Here is a 16,227-nt window from a genome sequence, read left to right on the forward strand (position 1 = left end):
TTTGAAAAATCATCTTTTTAAAGAAAATTTGTAAGAGACCTTTTTTTTTTTTTCCAAAAATAAATTTGTAAATGGTCTTTTCTTAAATAAAATTGAATTGGCATCTTCCTTTTTTAACTTTGTTTATATATTTTTTTTCAAGTCCTAATGTTATAAACTTTTTTTTAAAAATCAAACAAAGATAAGATTTTTTTTTAATAAAATCAAATAATAAATATTTTTTGGTAAATAAAAGAGAGGATTGAAACTTTTTTTAAAATAATTTTTTAGAAAATCATTTTCTTATTAATATTTTTTTTTGTATTAATAAAATTGGATTGAATTTTAATGGTTTTGAAAATAAAGAAATATCTTTTGTAGATAAATTTGTAAAAAAATAATTCTTTTTTTCTAAATAATTTGTAAAAATCCCTTTTTCTTAAATAAAAGCTAAAATGAAATAATTAAATAAAATTACAAAAATTCATTCTTTTATGTAAATAAAAATTAGTTTCTTATAAACTCCTTTTTTTATTATTCTTGATAAACTCTTTTAAGAGAAAGAGGTATAAATAAATTTCTTGAGAATAATAATTGAATACAAATAAGACTGAATCAAATCAATTCTTAAAAATAAATTTAAACTTTTTTTCAAATAAACTTGTTTAAATAATTAATTCAAAATTCTTTTTAATGTGAACAAACCTTTTTTGAAATTTCTTGAAAATATGTTTGATCTTTGAAATCATTAAACCTCTCTTTCAATTTATTTAATAAATCAATATGCATAATTTTCATGTCATTTATCTTGTACATTCTTATAATTTGATTTCATGATTATTTTTGTGTATATTAATTTATGTATTTAATCTTGTTATTAATGATTAATTAATTAATTATCATAATTCCTTTTATTCGTTTGATAGAAACTGTAGGTATAGGACTTAGAGGTGCTACCATTATTGTACCGTAACTTGACCTTTGGACTTAAACTCGAGTTTTCGAGGATAAATTTTTCCAAAATAAGGAATTATTTTGTTTTCCCTTAAAAAAAATAAAAAAATAAGTGAGGACTCTAAATTTTTTACAAAAAAAAAATATTTTTTATAAATAGAATGCCCAGTCGAGTGGGGATGAATGTCAAGAATTCAGGTCTACAAATTTATATTCATAATTAGATGGAAGCATAAGGGATGTTATTAAAAAATCAACTAGGCCAAATTTGAATGGCATGAGGGTTAGGGAAAGACTATGCGGTGTTATATCCTAGTTTTATACTCACTTTTGATAACTCATGCTGCACACTTAGCTTTTGAATATAAGTGTGAGGAAACAACTAATATTAGAGCTTTTGAAATATTTTCAAGAGGAGTAGTAGAGATGTTTGGTTCAATGTAACTAAGTGGGTTTGGGTCATATCGAGATATTTTTAGATGAGTTATGTTGGTTCATGTGATTTTCTATTTTTTTTCTTGACGATCACACTATTCATTAATCATGACAAAGATATTAATTTATTAGAGAGAGTTGCGTATTTACCATCCTACATCCTACCTACTAGGCTACTATGGATGAATTAGAGATAATGGACTTCGAGAGTCGCCCAAAATGGATAAAACCATCAATTAGGTAGTCTCTTCCGTAAAAGGACCATGAGATGCTCATCCTATTTGAAGGGAGACTTGTACGTGTTGATTCTCTCGGTTTTGTATCTTATAGGATTCCTTTTAGCTATGGATACATGTAATTAGCTGACATTTTGTATTTGTTTTTTGTTAAATAAAAAAAGTTAAAATATTTAAATTTTTTTATTCAGTTAAAAGTAACATATTGATATCATTTAATATAACTAAAATAAACCTATTGATAACAAGTTCATTTTAGTTATATCGGATGATATCAACAAATTATTTTTAATTGAATAAAAAAAATTAAATATTTTAATTTTTTTTATTAAATTAAAAAATAAATACCATCTCAAAAGTGATGGGTAAAGAGTGCGACAAAATGACATTTGTTTTCATTTTTATCTTATTAAAATAATAAAAAATAAACACACTGAAAAAGCTACCTTTGGATAAGCTTCTTTGAAGAAAGGGGACCACTTCCAAGACTCCACTTGTCAGGAAAATACTATCAACTGCAAGTTGAATTAAAAATTAATCAGAAAAATCCACTAACCTTTTTCATATCCCAACCAACTTCACTTCTTTAATCAAACTCAGCACACTCACCCCTACTTTCTCGCGTTTTCTCGTAGTTTCTAGCGGCGCACCACCGGAGCCTTGATTACGCCAAAACGGTCGTAGGCCCATATTCTTTTTTTTTTTCTCATACGTGTCAACCAGTCATCGATCAATCCAGCTTCGTTTAGCGGTGATTCGCTTTATGCCACATGGGACACTGGATGTCGCCATGTCACTAAACAAAGGAACAAGTAGGGATGAAACGGATCAGAACGAGTGACCCGTCAGACCTGGTGAACCGGCGCTTCTTGGCCCCAAGAGCCGTTTATTTCAACTCGGCCTTGCCCCCAGCTGACGAGGTGGCTTATCCTTTCCACCTCACCTTTTAAACTCATCCACCTCCCCCTAAAATGGACACCCAATAAACATGGGTTAAATTTGGATTCCTAGTTGCTGCACAACTCATTTTTGTGTTACCCACGCGCCCGTAAGCTACCCTGAAAAGCTTTTTTCACTTGATGTGGACTGTAATTCTAAAGAAATTAAAAGTATTTTTGAATGCTTGAAAATACCTTTTTTCATTTGGTTGGTTACACTTTTTACTTTTAATTTATTTTTAAAAATTAATAATTGATGTGTTGATTAGATTTGAAATCATTTTTTAATAATTAAAAAATAAATAAATAAAATTTATAAAAAAAAATTGTAGATAATTGAGAAATCGATCTTATTTACTTTTTCTGATCTTTTTATATTATTATTTTTATTTTTAATATTTTTCTTTTATTTGAAAAATATTTTGAAATCACAATGTGAAACATGCTAGACATTAGTGTTGCTTTTCATTTCATCCATGTGCATAATTAAAATAAGGAAGATTGTGTAAGAGGTTTGAAAAAGGAAATGGTCAAACTAATGTAGTTAAATAAATAAGCTCCAACTTTAGATATCTAGCCGTGAAAATATCGGGCAGTGTGGTTCACGCACCTGGTAGAGCACTTGGGGGATATGAGAAGCGCTTCGCATTTCTGTCGTCGCGCCTATAAAATCGGGAGCAACCTCATTCCTCTCGCACGTTCTGGAACGACACGTTTCTCTGTGAGGAAAGAAATTAGCACCACCACCACAGCATCGCCGCCGTTTAACTTTTCCGGTAACATGTACGAACATATGGAACTCGCCTCTGACTGCGATCAAATCTCCGGTGAAATTCGTGAGCCGGACGTTTATATCGTCACGTCTGGCGGACTTCGCATTCCGGCTAACGCTTCCGTCTTGGTAACGTTCAATCGGATTTTGCCTTTTTTCTTCTTCTTTCTTGAACTTAGGGTGTTTTTTTTTTTTTTTTTTTCTGAATCTTTTCGATGAGTTTTGATTGTTTTTCTTATATTTGTTGTTTTGGTATTGGTTTTTTTTTCTTTGGAATTGAAGGCTTCGGTTTCACCGGTGCTGGAGAATATTCTGGATCGGCCACGGAAGTATCGGCGATCGGAGAAGATCATTCCGATCCTCGGCGTTCCCTGCGACGCCGTTTTGGCTTTCGTTCGGTTCCTCTATTCGTCGAGGTCAGTTGCCATCCGCACTCCATTTTTGATTTCTGACTTGCTGAAATCTTGGCCGCCAATTCGATGGCTTCCGTTTTCCGCCTCCACTGGTCCAACGGTTGTCTCTTTTGCCCGATCTGAGCGGTGGACCAGAATTAGATATTCTTCACTTGCGTTCTTCATACACTTTTGGGAAAAGAAAAAGGTTATTCAATATTAATTAAAAATAAAAAGCGTCCAAGGATGCTAGCCGTCCGCCTAGAATCTATCACACGTGGCGCATCGAGAGCCCCACGGTTCAGTGGTCGGTTTTCGGTTTTCATAAATTAGACTATTTGCCCTGTATTAGTGGAAAGATTTGGATCGGGATTAGCTTAATCAAGGTGTTAATTGATTAAAAAAACCCCTGGTCTGCAGGTGTACAGACGATGAAATGGAGACGTATGGAATTCATCTGCTGGCTCTGTCGCATGTGTTTTTGGTGCCACAGCTGAAGCAGAGATGCACCAAAGGATTGGCTAAGCGGCTGACAAACGACAATGTGGTGGACGTGCTTCAGCTCGCGAGGCTCTGCGATGCCCCAGATCTCTACATTAAGTGCATGAGGTTGATCTCAGATCATTTCAAGACAGTGGAGAAGACTGAGGGTTGGATGTTTTTGCAAGATCACGACCCCCATCTCGAGCTCGAGATTATGCAGTTCATGGAAGAATCTGAATCGGTAAGGCCACCGCAACAGAGTCCTTTTATCCCTCTATTTGGATTCCCTTAAAAATATGGGAAAATATTCACTTTTGCTTTAATAATCAACGTAAAACAGAGGAAGAAGCGAAGTAGGCGGCGTAGGGAGGAAAGGTGTTTGTATATGCAGCTGAGCGAGGCGATGGAATGTTTGGAGCATATATGCACAGAAGGGTGCACGAGCGTTGGGCCCTACCATCTGGAGCCTACAACTAAGAAGGTGCCATGTGGGAAGTTTTCAACGTGTCATGGTCTGCAGATGCTAATTAAACACTTCGGGACCTGCAAGAAGAGGGTCAATGGAGGTTGCTCTCGGTGCAAGCGTATGTGGCAGCTCCTCCGCCTTCACTCCTCCATCTGTGACCAAACCGATTTGTGCAGAGTTCCTCTTTGCAGGTAAAAACAGTGGTCCATAGCTTCATTTCATTTTATTTCATTTTCTTACTCCATAAAGGACACTGTTCCCTACATCTTTAAGTCATGCTTCATTGGTTCTCAATTCTCATCCATTCGATTGGACCCACGCTCGCAGCCCCCATAGACAAGACTGGCAGAAAGAGTCAATATCACAATTCATATATCAGCCAAAATCAGGTCATTCACATCAATAGGTGATTACAAATTTGAATCGACTAAGGCTTACGATGATATAATGAATCCAACCCATTGAATGACCCTCTTTAACTTGTGGCTCAAATGAGAGAATCCATCCTTTAATGCATCTCATATTGGTTTGAAAAAGATTTATGAGTTTGTTTTATAGTCCAAGTGTTTGGTAGTTTGTCATTTTAACCATCATCTCATATACTTCAGAACTATCATGAAAAAAAAATCTCATCGATATTATCTTGATAAGAAATATCCTCTGAGAGAGTCATGGTTGCTTGTGGCCTACCGTGAAAAAGATGATGTTACAAGTTCTCACCTCTAACTCGTGTATTTATAAATATCAAGAGAATGGGTCCCAAGTTCCATCAACCTATGGCCTTTTCTAAGATACCATTTTCCTCCATATTGCATCTTACCCACCCTTTTCTTATTTATGAATATGCCTTCGAATTGATCATTTTGGTTTTTGTGGGTTTGACAGGCAATTCAAATTGAAAGCACAACAAGTGAAAAAGGGTGAGGATGCAAGGTGGAAGCTACTTGTAAGGAAGGTGGTGTCAGCCAAAGCCATGTCTTCCTTGTCCTTGCCTAAGAGGAAAAGGGAAGAGGAGCCAAGACAGACCCTGGATCACCGCCATGGACATGGAAGCTTTAGACTGTGAGGAGTAATTGTTAGTAGACATGCGGTTCTTGCTTATTCATCAAAGAATTGCGTTGGGTTATTGGTTGTTTGTAAATGAAGTGAAGTGTCCTTTGGCTTTTTCTCTTCTGGTTGTCTAGTGTGGGACCCCTGTTTTAAAGGTTGGTGAGTGAAAGAGTAAGGAAGTAGGGTAAGTCAGTCGAGTCGTTGTCTGTCAACCTACAACTTTCCTTTTTGTGGGAATGCAAGTTACTTAGTTCATTTTGTAATTGCCTCTCTCATTCCTACAATTCGTCACTTCTTAATCAAAATACTAGTCAGACTATAAGCTTTGAAACTGAGTATTCGCAAGATTTTGAACACTGCATGTGTTTTTCATTATTAGCATTCTATAAACACATACAAAAATGGTCACGAAATAGATTGTAGCTTAAGCTTCTTTTGATAGTGACTTGTTTACTATTAATTTTTGACTAAGGAAATGAGGAGCAATGTTATACTTTTGTATTCAAGTTACTTTACTTTTCCTTTGATTGCAAGAAAGAAAAAAAATATTTAAATAAATAAATAAATATATAAAAATAATTTATGCAGGTTAAAATTTTTTTCATTTTTCTTCTAGTTTTTTCCCTCTATTTTCTTTAATGAATCAAGTATCGAGGGTCCCTTGATTATGATTTGATTTTGTTATAGCTTGACCATTCCCAAAGGACGTTGTCACATGTCCCATTCTCTTGGCTGGCTATGAATACTTGACACGCCTTCTATCAAGAAAATATGAGTTAACCTCCTTATTTGGTGAATGCCAAGTTGAATTTAAACAAAAAAAAAAAAAAAAATTGTTTTTCTTGGAGATCTTGCCACACGAACTCTTAATTATTCTTTAGAGGTTCACCCAGATCTTAATTAATTAATTAAACTGAGGTTAAGTATACGGCAAATGAATTATGTGAACAACCCCTGAATCAGCCTTTCCCCCAAGAAAACATCAATTAAAGTCATTGCAGTTGCTGCATGTTTCTGTTTTGGAGGAAAAAGGCAGTGCTCTGTTTCCAAAGTGGAGAGAGCAGTGATGGTGGTGGGGGACAATGGAGGCCTTCATTCTCCTACTTTGATCCAGAGGTGGTGGGATTTCAAAGAGTGCATTTGGCTTTCAAAATACCACATATTCTTTTAGTCCAAAGGGTCAGAAATGTTCCCGGAAAGAGGCATGCAACATCATGCCTTCAGCTTCTTCCTGGCGGAAAGGGCCCCTTTTTTAAAAGGCAACCTGCACCTGCATATCCCCCACTGGTAATTCAAAAGAGATCCTATGATTTTGTGCCCTTACCTTCCCACTAGAAGAGACTATGATGATTGCCTTAGCACTGGGGCTGTGTTTTTGTGTCTTGAAAAGGTTTATGGTAATGATACTATACCATGAAATTTAATTTAATTTTATACTAAATAAAAGGTTAGATGTTGAATTTGTAGATGTTATTTGTATTGATCCATTAACCCATTAAAACTTAGAATTCACTCTCATAACATATCAATTTTATGTAGATATTATCATATTTGCGATATATATAAATTGGGTTTCGGCTCTCATACTATCTTGATCCATTTTGAATCCATTGATTTTCACAAATTTAAAATTGGGTAACCGGTCACTGAATCGAATAAGTTACTGATTCATGATTTAATAGTCAAGCCGATGATTGAATCGCGGTTGAACCAAAGATGACATAAATATAATTTATATATTATATAAATTTAAAAATATATAATTAAATTTTTTAATAATATTTTATTTTTTATATTTGATATATCAAATTATATCATGAATATAAATATAAATGTATTAAATTTAATTAATAAAACATGTATAATATTTAAGTTTGAAGATATATTTGAGATGAAAAATAATTATAATATTTAATTTTATTTATATGTTTAGATATTTTATTATTTTAAAATTTTAAAAATTATTATATTAATTAATTTATACTATTTTCATATTGAATAGTTATTATAAAAATAAATGTCAATGTAAATAATTGCACAATATTTAATGGTTTGAGATGATAACAATTTGAAAAACACATTAGTATTTTTATATGTGTTTATTGTACAAAAAGTGATGCATAGCTCGGTTGAGCCTATCCCCCATGCAAAGCAAAAGTCTCTTTAATTTCTAATAAATTCTTGATCCTATATGGAAAGATGGTGAAATATTAGTGATATACAAATATCTAGTTAAACATACCAATTGAAAAGTTGGATTACAGTGTCTCACATCATCCGAAAAGTGAATGTAGAGAAGGGTTTACCTTTTCTTGATGACATAAACCTACAATATCCTTAAATAGGACAATATCTAGTAGAGAGTGAGTCTCACTTTCCTTAAGAAATAGATCAGTTTTGAATGTCAATTCATATGATTTCATACTAGTCCAAAGCAAAAGCCACCCAATTTAGTGCATCAAATTGGAATTATCACTGATCCAACCAGTCAATCCGATCCGTTTTTGAAAACATTGTTTTATGAGTGTGCATTGATGGTGTTCCATTGACGGGTGGGGTTGGGGATCTAATTGAGTCACCGCTCACTTCAATGTTGATGGTGGTAAAACTATGACCATGATTAAAAAAGATTGGGGGTGGGCATGCTGGGGATCTTTATGACAGGGAAATTGTTGAAGTTGTGAAAAGCATAGACGTGTCATGGGCAGGTAGCTCCACCATGGGTCCTTCTTTCAAGTGGCTTCTCCATTAGCTCCCCATTTTGAAAGAATTTAGTATAGCCGATGGATAATACCACTCCAATTCAATGGTTCGCGACTCGTGACTCGTACAAATAGACAACAGCTTTCGTAAGCCCAACCCAGACCATGGGCCTTAGGTCGGGCTTGGCAGCCTGGAGCCCATACGAAGTCCAAGCCTAGAGGGCCAGGGCCAGCTCATCCCCCTTGATTACATTACATGCCTAATAAGTAATATAACTTATAAATAACAACCCATCCTCGTCTTCAACACTTAAACAAACGACGCCGTTTTCATTTACTAGAAACACTATTTTCTCCAAAAAGTACGTTCATAGCGGGATTAATTGGTTAGCCTAAATTTAGAATTGATTAGTTATCTCAAATTGAACATATGTATAATTAAAATTGAATAATGAACTTATGTCAAAGTCAAGAAAATTTCTCTCTTTCTCTCTACAGAAAGAACTCTAAGTTTTACAAAGAGTAGAATTTTATTGTAAATATAACTTACGTCAAAATCAAGAAAATCTCTCTCTTTATAGAAAGAACTCTAAGTTTTACAAAGAGTAGAATTTTATGGTAAAAATACATTTTTACTTTTTATTTTGATGAGCAGTAGATGACATTTGGTTCGCGGAATTAAATTTTTTGCAATATCTTAATTCTAGATGATCGTTGTATTTTGGAAATGATGTATTTTCTCTTAGGAGAACGCATCTATATACCTCGATAAAGCTTTTCATAATCCTTACCATTTTCTTATTGATATACTTTTTGATTTATTATTATCATGTCGCAATTTTTAAGAATTTGAGTATATCCTAATAACTTTTCTTTTGTTGAATCCTAATTTGATATCATCATCTTCAACATTTTAAGAGAAAATACATGGTTTTCTTTAAACTTAAGTTCCTTATGAATATGACTTCTATAGAAATTGGATCTTGTAGTCTAAAGAAGTTCTCTTGGCCAAAATTTTAAGAGTTTGGCAACAACAAATGAAATTTTGGCGGTCAATTTTAGATCTTATTCCAAAGTTTGAAATTAATGCTAAGACAAAATGTGAAGTTTGTATACACAACCTAGAAAAACCATTTAAGTTGTTGAAAGAGAAATTAAATTATTAGAGTTAATTCACCGTGACACATGTGATTCGAACAATATTATTACCCATTATAAGATATTTTATTACATTTATTGATGATTATTCTAAATATTGTTATATTTATCTTATTAACTCTAATAATGAATTATATGATAAATTCAAAATATATAAACTTTGGTTGAAAATCAATTAAAAAATAAAATTAAAACTTAAAGGTTAGATGGAGGGGTCAATATATATCAAAAGAAATGTATGATTTTTGTGATCAACATGGGATTATTTATCAAATAACTACACCTTATTCACCTCAATGTAATGAAGTTACAGAGAAAAAAAAAAACAGAATCTTGTTAGATATGGTAAATGTTATATTGACTAGTTCAAGTTTACCAAATAATTTATGGGGTGAAGCCTTATACTTTGTTTGTCACATTCTTAATAGAATTCCTTATAAATGTTAAAAAAAATACCATATGAAATTTGGAAAAATTGGATACCTAATTTAAAATATTTAAATGTGTGGGAGGTAATAAAAGGAGAAAATTAGGTTCAAAAACTATAGATTGCGTATTTATTGGATATTCGTTAAATTATGAAGAATAAATTCTGACTCCGTTGTAAAAACTACTTCAATTTTAAACTTCGGGAATCAAGAAAATTTTGAACTTACAAGATGTAAAAGGGATAATTGAAAAGAATTTTCGATACTAACTTTTTGACATACTTAGTTGAAGATGATCCTAAGAGGTGTAATGAAGCAAAGCAATGAATTTCTTAGATACTTTAAAATACAATAAAACACCTACACTTATTACATAGTAATTTGGCTATTTTACTATACTAAATTTTAATTTATGTGGGGTTGTTATATTTATATTAAAATTTATAGTTATTATATTTATGTTATTTTAATTTTATACGTTATTATTTTAATTTTTATTATTAATTCTTAATTATTGTGAACGTTGTAGTGAGTGAGTTATTTTAAAAGAAAATGGAGTTTTGGTGTAACTGAACCACGTTATTCATTTTTCTTCTAGTTTTATTATATTAAATAAATTAAAGAGTTATAAAAAGAGATAACTTTGAATTTTATGTGATAATACATCTTTAATTTTTATTTTTATTTTGATGAGCAATGCATGGTTCATGAAATTAAAATTTTTATTATTATCTTGGAAGAAGAACGTTGATTAAGTTGGTGCTAAGAGGAGCATATTTTTAGGCTTTTCCTTTTTTCGCATGCCTCGATTTCTTTTGCGGAATCCTAATTTGATATTATTTCTGACGTGTGAGGAGGCATTTGAATCCACCAATCTCTATCTCCATGTTGGGAAAGAAAAACAAGATATTAGAACCCACCAATCTCCATCTCCGTGGAAAGAAACAAGATCTCTGTGTCTGGACTGGATTATAGCTAAGATTCATTCACTTTCAATGTTGTGGCTTCTCTATAAGAGCCCCCACAGCTTTTTCTAATATTTTCTCACTATCAATGGCGGCCAACAGCACTAACCCGGCTCTGGAACCGGATCCGGATCGCCCAGACCACCCGGGTCTGGAGTTGGCTCAATTCGGAGCAGGGTGCTTCTGGGGGGTGGAGCTTGCGTTTCAGCGCCTTGTTGGGGTGGTGAAGACGGAGGTGGGGTTCTCTCAGGGCCACGTCCCTGACCCAACCTATAAGCTCGTCTGCACCGGAACCACCAACCATGTGGAGGTGGTTCGGGTCCAGTTCGACCCCGATGTGTGCCCCTACTCCAACCTCCTCTCTCTCTTCTGGTCTCGGCACGATCCCACCAGCCTCAATCGCCAGGTACCCTCCTTTTCCTCCTTCAGCTTTTTGGTACATTCCTAATTTTCTCGTTTTCCACCCTCCTTTTTGCCTTTGTTTTTTTTCCCTGTGCAATATGCATAAAAGGGTGTTTGTATTTTCTTGATTAAAGAAAAGGGTTTGGTTTTAACTGTTTGGTTGTTGGAAAATGTGTTGAGAATTTAAGATTGATGAGCGAGAGATCTCTGTTGATTGCAGTTTTGCCAACATATTGGGTTCCAATGGATTTTGAGTTTTAGGATCATGCTTTCTTGAGTTAAAGACTCTTGCCATTATGCCTGGTACTAGATGACTCTGTTTAAAGAGTTGCTATGGTAAATATGCATTTTGATTGATTTTCTGTTGAAAGTTGCTTCCCAAATAACCTCAGAACACTTCCCTTTGGATCAAAAGGCTTCGGACTTAATTCACGCTGGCCAAAGTGTTCCTGAGATTTCAGGTTTTTAGTAGGGTATGGCTCTATAATTAAGAATGTTTTTGGTCTCATTTCTGGTCGTCCCCAGTCCCCAAGCAACCGGAACAAAATATATGTCATGATGGACAAGGGACTAAGGGACCTTTGAATTGTTTATGGTGCATTTGTGTCAGGGTGCTGATGTGGGCACACAGTACCGATCGGGGATATACTACTACAATGAGGCCCAGGCTCGTTTAGCTCGTGAATCATTGGAAGCTAAGCAGAAGGAGTTGAATGATAGGAACATTGTCACTGAAATTCTTCCAGCAAAGAGGTTTTACAGAGCAGAGGAGTACCATCAGCAATATCTGGAGAAGGGTGGAGGTAAAGGCTTACGCCAGTCTGCTGAAAAGGGCTGCACTGACCCCATCAGATGCTATGGTTGATGAATTATATAGAATTTTATGTTTGGAACTTCCACCTCTGTTTGGGGTTCTTGCTTCTTAGTTCCGAATCAATAATTACAAACTACTCTAGTCTAGTTGTTAAATCTTAAGGGAGCCTATGGTTGGAGCACGTTCTAGAAACAATCTGATTTGTCATATGGATGAAGCTTCCACTATGTTTGGGCTTCTTGCTTGGTACTTCAGAATTAATAATTAAGAACTACTCCATCCCAGATTGTCTTTGAAACATTTTAGTAATAAAATGCTTCTATGATATGTTGAGCTTTTGTCTGATCGATCATTACATTTGAGCAAGAATATAATAGCCAATGGGTAGTTGTTGAAATCATATACCCTTTATAGCATATATTCATGATACCGCACTGAAAATCCATTTCATGCTCTCTATTTCTGGGGTTGTGTTGACAACAACTGGAAAGGGGCAATTTAACATAGTGGGCAATGTTCTTTGTGTTTGTGATCATTTGATGTTTACTTTAGGACTTACTGGTATGATAACTTCCAAAACTTCTCATGGCTATGAATATTAGAACTGCAGGGAAGAATGGTGCGATTTTTGTTTGTGGTAATTAGATATCAGTATCTACCAACCTTGCAAATGATCAATGGTATGTTCTTACAAAATTCAAGCAGCACCTCATGCTTCCAGGAATCATATAACATCTTGCAAGCTGTTAAACTGAAGCATGAGCTAGAAACTCATATGGAAGACTAGTTAAAGTATAATTATGTAGTAGTTAGTCGATTCTTCCTTAGGCCAATACACAACCTTTCATGTTGCTAAAACATACGTAAAACAAAAGAGTAAAATCGGGTACTTTATTTCATTCTGATACGTGAAACACATCTTAGCAGATACATTAAAATAACGATGCTATTATAAATCTGTCAGACAAAGTTTATTTGGTCATGTTACCATGAGGACTGCTGCATGCAACTCTAACACAAAATATCTGCTAAGGCTGAAAAAAGCTATAGTTCACTGTGAATGTCGCTTAGAGCTCATCCTTGAGAGAGGATGGAGCTCCCACAGGGTTTGTTGAGGAGTTCTTGATGGGATATGAAGCTTCCACTGCTATACCGCAGAGTCCTTCCTTAGCAGAGATGCCTCGCTTCATCCTGATATAACCGTTCTCTCCCCAATCAGTTCCCCATGAGTTCTTCACAATCCAGTATTTGGTCCCATCAAGAGTTGTTCCATAGCCCACAATTGCCACCCCATGATCTAGGTCTGTACCACATCTTCCTGCAAACACCCCCTGTATATAAGAACACCAAATTCAGGGACAATCCCAGTTGTTATATTGAGTGTTAGGTTTTCAAACATGAGAAAATGATTCTGAGGAACAAGTCAAGCTAAACTGAGATTCTACTAAACATATGTAGATTTTTGTTTATGATTACAGTTTTATTTTGTTGTTTTCCACAATCATTGGAAGCCATGTAGATAGGTTTGGAATCAGCATGCTAGGTTTTTCATGCAGATTGTAGATGAGTCAGGATGACAGGAGTATACCTCAGAGTAGAACTGGAAGGCAGAACCCCCAGCATCTATGGCAACGGATATCGGTTGGTTTGCAGCTGCTTTTAGCAAAGCGTCCTCATTGTTAGGAGGTACGGTTTCATGGCCATCAATAGACACTACTGGCGAATTCACCTGGAAAACCATTGAATTTCATCCTCATAATCTTCACTTCATATTCACTGAACATTATTAGAAGACACCTAATTTAAATGAAACCAAACGTTGCTAACTATGTACCTTTGACACATCACAACTTCCATCTTCAGCTGTGTAAGGGTAGTTCTGCTCTGTTGTTATACCCCCTTTTTCTTTGATGAATTCAAAGGCATATTCCATTAGGCCTCCATTGCATCCCTGGTTTTCTGAAGTGTCACAGTCCACCAACTCTTGCTCAGACAAAGAAACTAGTTTGTTTGTTTTAATATGGTTGATTCCTTCAACTGCCACAACCGTTGAAAAGGCCCAGCAACTACCTGTAACACCATCAACAACAGTTAGACTCAGAACAGCCACACACAAGCACGAAAAAAACTTTGTATCTGCATAACACTTGATAATGATCAGTCAAATTGGCAAAATCTCTTACCACATTGGCCTTGATCCTTGATGGGTGTGACAGCGCCTTTCTTCCTCCAATCAACAGATGGTGGGACACTCTTTACCTTCTCATACATGAAGCTCCCAGCTGCATGTTGGCTCCCTCGGAACATCCTGTGGTGGTTCACCTTTGAGCCGGCATAAGTGCTTCTGAACTCATGGTTAGTCATGTCTGCGAACTTGTTGAGTTTCAACTTGTAAGGCTCATCATTCTTGTTGAACTCATGGACAAAATTCACATTCTCCTTGAACACATTAAAGCGCTTGTGCTTCTCATCCAGACTCCTAGACACAGTGTGATGGCTCCTCCACCTCTCATACAAATTCCACAAACTTTCTTCAGTCTCCAACTCCTTCTGATGGAAATCAAAACTCTCAACAATCCCAACAACCAAAACCAATGAGAGAGCAACCACGAAAAACCGCTTCATTTTCTGATACTTGGATGGCAACTGAGAGACTCTGAACCAGGTATATATAGAAGAATGAAAGAATAACCAAATGGAAGATAAGAGATGGGAGTGCAGGAACAAAACAAGTGATAATAAATGAAGAAGTTGAAGGTTCCTTATGGGCATCAACTATATCAACAATAATGAAGGATGTGAAGATGGGGTTGTGAGGAATATGGAGAACAAGGAAGCTAGCTGGTGATTGAATTGATTTAACCATACAAGCAATCCTTTATATAAGGTTGATTCAGTTAACTCTTTCAAACCTTTTACACCAAAAAAGAAGGGGGGAAGTTCTTTTAGCAGTTAACCTGGAAAGCTAGGAGTGTTTTGTGCAGTTTAGGAAGATTGCATGCCAAACACGTTATTAAGAATCTTAGAGAGAGAGAGAGTAGGGAAGAAGGTGACGAGCAATGCTACGTAGTAAGAGGCTTGGAGCCACGATTTCCTGCAAGTGGAATATGAAGTCATCGTAACTACTTTGTCTTTTACCTAAAGCCAAATATGCTTCGACGCCAAGCAAAAAAGCCCATAATAATGAAATGGGTGAAATTTGTGGGCAATCTTCTTTCCAACACATCTTAAGTTCCTACTTAGACATATGGGCAACTCCTATGTTTTTCGCTTTCTAATCACTATGTTGGTTTTGGGTTAATTTTGGGTTTGATTTCATTCCTTGCATAATTTGCATTGGGGTATGTAGGGCTAAATGCTCAATTTTGAAAGTGTTTTCGAAAATAAGTTTTTGAAAACTGTTTTTTTTATGTTTATACAATAAAAATTTGTTTAAAAACTTAAAATGTTCTTAACATGTTTTATATGATTTTATGTATGTTTTAAAAATAATTTTAATTATAATATTTTATTTTTATTCTGTCTCTACATTTATATAATTATTTTTTAAAATAATAAAAAATATTATTTAAAAACATTGTACCTTTTTTTATTATTATTTTTTTAAAAAAAAAACAGTTATCTGTTTGGGCCTAGCTTTTGTCGAATTATTTGTTCTCCCATGAAATGGACGCGTGACTTATTTGGTTGGGAACCAACTTGGATGCTTGCACTCTATTGTGTGGCTGGAAGCTCTTGCTGAGGCGTCTCATGGTCTCAATTCTATAACTGACACCTCCCCCAAGCTGGTGATGCCTTGTTGCCTTATCATTGGGAGTTATCCAAAGGACAGCATGGACCAGACCTACCTGCTTTAACCCAAATCTGTATTACTTGTTGATGTGGGGTGTGGGGTGTGGGGGTGATTTTCCCAAATATCTGGTCCTGGGTTGAAGCGAAAATGTTGTTCTAATTGCCTAGATTCTTGGCTTCCTAATTCGAAAATGCCGTGTCCTAGACATTACAGGTTCTGTTGGGGTGGAAGTTAAAGGCTTTTGCTTAATAGGAAATGGA

The 16,227-nt window shown here is 35.0% G+C and overlaps 3 protein-coding genes across 4 annotated transcripts; 2 read left to right on the forward strand and 1 right to left on the reverse strand.

Annotated features, from left to right (window-relative positions):
* Positions 1-3,151: 3,151 nt before the first annotated feature.
* On the forward strand, positions 3,152-6,036 carry LOC117905016 (BTB/POZ and TAZ domain-containing protein 1-like). Of its 2 annotated transcripts, none has more exons than XM_034817871.1 (5): positions 3,152-3,443; positions 3,597-3,730; positions 4,127-4,430; positions 4,530-4,846; positions 5,541-6,036. In XM_034817871.1, exons 1-5 carry the CDS (start codon positions 3,174-3,176, stop codon positions 5,719-5,721), a joined length of 1,206 nt encoding a protein of 401 aa, XP_034673762.1. In that variant the 5' UTR covers positions 3,152-3,173; the 3' UTR covers positions 5,722-6,036. The 2 variants fall into 2 exon arrangements, with proteins under 2 accessions (XP_034673762.1, XP_034673763.1); XM_034817872.1 differs by lacking the exon at positions 5,541-6,036 and adding an exon at positions 4,983-5,428.
* Positions 6,037-10,879: 4,843 nt separating this feature from the next.
* On the forward strand, positions 10,880-12,512 carry LOC117904914 (peptide methionine sulfoxide reductase-like). The gene is made up of 2 exons (XM_034817736.1): positions 10,880-11,364; positions 11,971-12,512. The coding sequence occupies exons 1-2, from the start codon at positions 11,047-11,049 to the stop codon at positions 12,223-12,225; spliced, it is 573 nt and encodes a 190-aa protein (XP_034673627.1). The 5' UTR covers positions 10,880-11,046; the 3' UTR covers positions 12,226-12,512.
* A 526-nt stretch (positions 12,513-13,038) lies between these two features.
* Positions 13,039-15,015, reverse strand: LOC117904913 (vignain-like). The gene is made up of 4 exons (XM_034817735.1): positions 14,358-15,015; positions 14,009-14,244; positions 13,763-13,903; positions 13,039-13,505 (listed from the first exon to the last, which is right to left on the reverse strand). The coding sequence occupies exons 1-4, from the start codon at positions 14,944-14,946 to the stop codon at positions 13,242-13,244; spliced, it is 1,230 nt and encodes a 409-aa protein (XP_034673626.1). The 5' UTR covers positions 14,947-15,015; the 3' UTR covers positions 13,039-13,241.
* Positions 15,016-16,227: the final 1,212 nt, after the last annotated feature.

The sequence above is a fragment of the Vitis riparia genome, chromosome 17 (assembly GCF_004353265.1).
Source record: "Vitis riparia cultivar Riparia Gloire de Montpellier isolate 1030 chromosome 17, EGFV_Vit.rip_1.0, whole genome shotgun sequence".
Lineage (NCBI taxonomy): Eukaryota > Viridiplantae > Streptophyta > Magnoliopsida > Vitales > Vitaceae > Vitis > Vitis riparia.